General features: G+C 39.6%; 1 protein-coding gene across 1 annotated transcript in view; it reads left to right on the forward strand.

Moving 5' to 3' along the window:
* The first annotated feature begins 1616 nt into the window (after nucleotides 1–1616).
* fam83c (family with sequence similarity 83 member C) overlaps nucleotides 1617–5334 on the forward strand; it is a 26405-nt gene continuing 22687 nt past the window's right edge. Inside the window, exon 1 of the mRNA XM_008280476.1 lies at nucleotides 1617–2486. Coding sequence (XP_008278698.1) covers nucleotides 1974–2486 — 513 coding nt within the window. The 5' untranslated portion in view covers nucleotides 1617–1973. The remainder of the gene's footprint in view (nucleotides 2487–5334) is intronic.

A 5334-nucleotide genomic window follows, 5' to 3' on the forward strand; every position in this document is an offset into this window, starting at 1 on the left:
CACAAACAAATAAACACAAAATGACGTAAAACAACAACAACAAAGAGCCTCGGTGACATCAGCCAGCTGCAGAATAACAACAAACGCTTTAAAAGAACCAAAAAAATCAATAAAACGAAATGAAAATGATCTAAAACAACAACAGAGATTCAGACAGAACCTTTAAAAGTGAATCATGAAGAACTCATAAGCAGGAGTCAGAGGTTTTATAGTTTAACTATTTGAAATAACGAGTCATGACTGAGCAGCTGAACACCTTCATTATCAGTGAAGCTGCTCCAGAGGCTGATGGTCGTTGGATCAGAACAGAAAATGAGCTGAATCCGGCCTCGACCCGCTCATGTGTGTGTTTATTATGTATGAGGCCGAAGGGACGCGTCTGCAGCCTCCATGTAACTGCTACCACGGCGACAGTCCCACAGGACCTGCCAGGTTTTTCATTTCACACATCAGGAGAGCTGCAGCAGGAGAACCGTCCCCGTCAGCGCTCAGACTTCAGCACTGAAGCTGTTCTGAAAAGAGCAAAATCAAAGCAACAAAACTTTATTTAAACTTCACGAACCTGCAGGAAACAGTGAGCAGCCTGTTGAAGCCTCAGCAGAGCTCAGGACTGAACTCAGGTGATGATTTCAGCAGATTATTAAGGAGAAAAGACTCAAACAACAGGAGGCCAGCCTTCAAAATAAAAGCACTGCACTCGTAGCAGGAATTAAATCACAAGAACTACATTAAACAGCTGTTTGAGCCACATTGTCAGCTTTTTAAAAAAAAGTTATTCAATTTATTTGTAGCTCTATTAACTTTTACACAGTATCACAGTATTTTATAGCTTTATTTTAATCATTATACTCATAATTTTTGGCCTTTAAAACATTTATTAATGACTCAGTTATTATCAGCATGACTATTTTTAAGCTTGCCACCCTTTTATTTACATATAACAGACATAAATCCATATATATTTACTTTTTTAATCATTTGGGTATTAATTTAATCTAGTTTTCTACCTTTTATATTCCATTTTAACTATATTTCAGCTCACAAACACGTAGCTTTTGAACAATTCACTTTTATGTCTTATTTGTTTTCCAACATCTAAATCAATAACTTTTAGTTTTTTGCTATTTTAACTATTTAATTGTTTGGTTTAAACCATTATATTCATACCTTTAGACTAAAAAAAAAGAACATTTATGAATTAGCCTGGGCTTTATTTTGACTGATATATTAATCATTTTTATTTTAATTTCCTACATTATTTATATTTTTATAGTTTTATATCTTTTGTTTTTCAGCTGTTAAATGAACAACATTTAGCCTGTTATGTGGTGTGTCCATTATTTTGTAGCTCTGTGAACAGATCTGTTCATAACGGAGCTTTTTAATTGGTCATTTTAATTTTTTTTAATTTTTATCTATTTTATTTAAAGCTTCCTTTTGACTAAATGTCCTTGTATGTTGACTTTCTCTCATTTGTCTCTTTCATCACTTTGTTTTATTTGGGAATCCTCGGCCAGACCGAACTTCCTGTTGTGAGCCGGTTGGCCTGACAACGGAGGGAGGGGGCGGGGCCTACTGACGTAGAGACCAATGACAGGACAGGTGGCAACAGGTGAGCAGGACACACACAGACACACACCCACGGACACACACAGCTCCGGGAACCGGAGAGCAGAGGCCCATTACAGCCGAGCAGCACCGGGAAGCAGCCGCAGGACGGAAGTTACCGGAACCAGGACTTTCACCGGTTTATCTGCGGCGCGCGCTTGACCTCAGGTGGATTATCGATCCGTGATAATCCTGTCGATCGGTGTTCTGAGCATGCGTCCCGCGGGCAGCAGCAGGTAGTTCCGTGCGCCCCCGGTTCGTCTCCGGTTCGTCTCCGGTGTCTTCAGCGGCTCCGTCCGTCTCTGCGCGCCCCGCCGGCCGGTCGGTCCCTCCAGCCCCCCCGGTCATCCGCCCGCTGCGGCACCATGATCAGCTCCGAGGCCCTGCGGCCGGCCAGCAACGGCCGGAAGCCGCTGGGGAAGCTGGCGTCCCGGCTGGAGGAGGTGAAGAACCCGTGGCGGCAGGTGTCCACGCTGGAGCTGAGCCACAACGAGGCGGCGCGGCTCGCCACGGACGCGCTGCTGGAGCTCGGCGAGAAGGAGTACCGGAGGGTTCTGGCCGAGGAGCGGGAGCTCAACTTTCTGTCCCCGCTGGAGATCCACTACATCAGCCAGAATGCGGCCAGCAAGACCAGCCCCGACAGCAACGGCGCCGCGGGGCCCAACGAGCGCGACTTCGGCGACGGAGACGCGGTGTCCGAGCTCACCTCCGGGACCTACTTCCCCATGATGTCCGACGAGGAGCCGCCGATGCTGGAGCTCGGCTGGCCCGAGTCTCCGTCCAGATACGGACCGTCGGAGACGCAGATCTACTTCCAGAGAGACAAATCTCACAATATTAAAGATCTGATCCGGTCCCTGATCAACAAGGCCAAGAAGGTGAGCGCACACCGGATTACCGGGGATCACCGGGACAACCGGCAGCAGCTCGTCTCAGTAAAGAGACTTTATGTTCAAAAATGAGAGTAAATCAGAGAGTTGAAGGAGTTTGCATGAGACAAACCTCACATATGTGAATATAAGAGTTAAAGTGCAGCCAGACGTGTGAAATAAAGAGATTCCAGTCAAATGATTGATAAAACTAATAAATAACATCTAGAAAAACAAAAGAATATTAATATAAATGTCAAAATACTGCAAAGAGTGAAAGACAGATGTAGAAAATCAACGAGTGTGTTAATATTACAGTCAAATTATTGCCAAGAGTAACAGATAGATGTAGAAAATATTTAAAAATATATGTTATAGTCATTATTGCTAAATTTAACAGATATAATGTAGAAAAACCTGAAGAATATGAACATAAACGATATAGAAGATGTAGAAAAGCTGAAGGACGTTCAAATAAATGTATAAATATTGCAAAGAGTAAGACATGACTGCAGAAAATCCCCCAAAATGTTGATATTACAGTCAAATTATTGCTAAATTTGATCAATAAAATATAGAAAAAACAAAAGAAAGCTGATATAAAAGTCAACATATTACTGGAAGTAATAGGTATAATGTAAAAAGAAATGGTCAAAATATTCTAAATATTGCTCAGAGTAATGATAAATGTTAAAAAAGCTTAAAGTTAATGATATAATGGATGACAGAGTTACAAACAGCCCAGTTGTGACAAATGTGTGGATATAACAGTTAAAATATACCCAGAAGTGTGAGAAAAATGGAGAAAACGAAAAGAAAAATATTATAATACAGTCAAAATATTGTAAAAAGTCATAAATAAAATGTAGAAAAAGATAAAACATATTCATATAAAAGTCCAATTCTAGCTAAAAGTAACCGGTTGGAAGTAGAAAATCTAATAAAACAGTTAAGAGTATTGATGAACAGGGAAAAAAAGATGAAAAGATAAAAACTCTGAAAACCAAATAATGATTTCACAGTTGGACTATCGCTAAAAGTTGAGATAAACAGTTGAAAATGCTAAAAGTCACTGATTTAATGGTTAGAAAACAGATCAAACTCATAGCCAGATGGTTTAAAAGCTCAAATATATGAATATGTCAAATAAAACAGAGCTTAAAGTATCAGATAAATGGTGAACAACCTAAAAAATGCCTCATGCAGCATCAAGCTAATGCTAGGTGAATGCTAATAAAGCTAAAGGGTATTGATTTAATGATTGAAAAACAAAAGTAATAAAAGTTGAAGTATATGGATATATCAGTTAAGACAGAGCTTAAATTAATAAATAAGTGTCAGAAAATATCAATAATAGTTTAAATATTGCCAGGATTGATTGATAAATGATGAAAATGCTAACAGCTATTGATTTGATGGTCAGAAAACAGATAAAGCTAGTGGCTAAATGGCTAAAAAGCTCAAATATGTGGACATGTCAGATGAAATAGAGCTTACAGTAATCGATAACTAGTACAAAACTTAAAAATATGACATAACAGATAAAAAATAAATGTTTGAAAAGCTAACCAGTTAGCTAATCAGGTCGCTAATCAATGTCAGCATGAAGGTTAAGTATTGACATCTGCAGTTAGCTTACATTTTCATTATTGATTAATCTTATTTTCTTTGTAAACAGATTGTTTTTGTTTTTAAAGTGACAGAAAATTCTCGTCATCATTCACCACATCTCAACACAACAACTTAAAATGTTGCGTTTGTCCCAACAAACATTTAAAACTCCAAAATATTCTGTTGATTTTCACATTTGACAAATTAAAGCAACGCACATCTGCAAAAGCAAAGTGTTTCTGTGACAACCCGGTCGACTGGTTTTAGATTGTTGACGCTCGGCAGACAAACCTGCAGCGACAGGTAGCGAGTTGTGTGTTTGTGTGTCTGTCGAGTCGACCCTCCGCTGGTTCATGTTCACTTTGTGGGTCGGCGGGTTTGGACTGTGTTTGATCAGCTTTTATCAAACTGAGCAGCAGCTCTTTGAAGTGGCCTTGACCCACTGCAGTCTGTCTCTGTTGTTGTTTTTTGTATATTTGTAGTGTTTTTCAGGATAGTTTTTTGTCTTTGCAGCCATTTTTTTGTCTCTCGTTAGTAGATTGTGTCTTTTTGTAGTTATTTTCTGTGTTTTTGTGGTATTATCGTTGTAGTTTTGTGTCTCTCTGTGGTTGTTTCATGTCTTTTTGCAGTCATTTTGTTTAGGGACCGACCGATTACTGACCCAGATGCAAATTTTCAGATTTTTTGTTTTGTTGTTTTTATGTATAACAGCCAATAACAACGATTGTTTACACAGAGAGACAGATGAGCACATTAGCAGAGCGGCTGTCGTTTTAATAAACACAACAATATCACACAAGCGTTCATCGTGTTACACAGAAAGACCCGTTAATTCGCTTTCTGGTGTTAACAAGCGGTGCAGCGGGAACTGGTTCTGCTGACGGCGCTAGGCTAACGCTATCTGGAGCGCTGAGGCGTCTTTAGAAAGTCAGATTAACTCTGACAATCTGTTCTAACTGATGGACAAAACCCGCAAAAACTGAACAAGAAGCACAAACATCTACACAAATCAGGACATTAGCGCCTTTCACAGTGACTAATGCTAAGCTAATGGCTAGCGGCTAAGTTAGGAGGCAACTGAAACAGTGTCTGGAAAAAAATAACCGGTAATAATTTAAGATCTGGACCTAAGTTGGCAATTAAAGCGACAGTTTAGCCTCTTTGTTGTTGTTTTGTGTCTCTTTGTGGTCATTTTGTGCCTCATTGTCGTCATTTTGTGTCTCTTTGTGGTCATTTTGTGTCTGTT

The sequence above is a fragment of the Stegastes partitus genome, unplaced genomic scaffold (genome assembly GCF_000690725.1).
Source record: "Stegastes partitus isolate 25-593 unplaced genomic scaffold, Stegastes_partitus-1.0.2 Scaffold196, whole genome shotgun sequence".
In the NCBI taxonomy this organism is placed as follows: Eukaryota; Metazoa; Chordata; class Actinopteri; family Pomacentridae; genus Stegastes; species Stegastes partitus.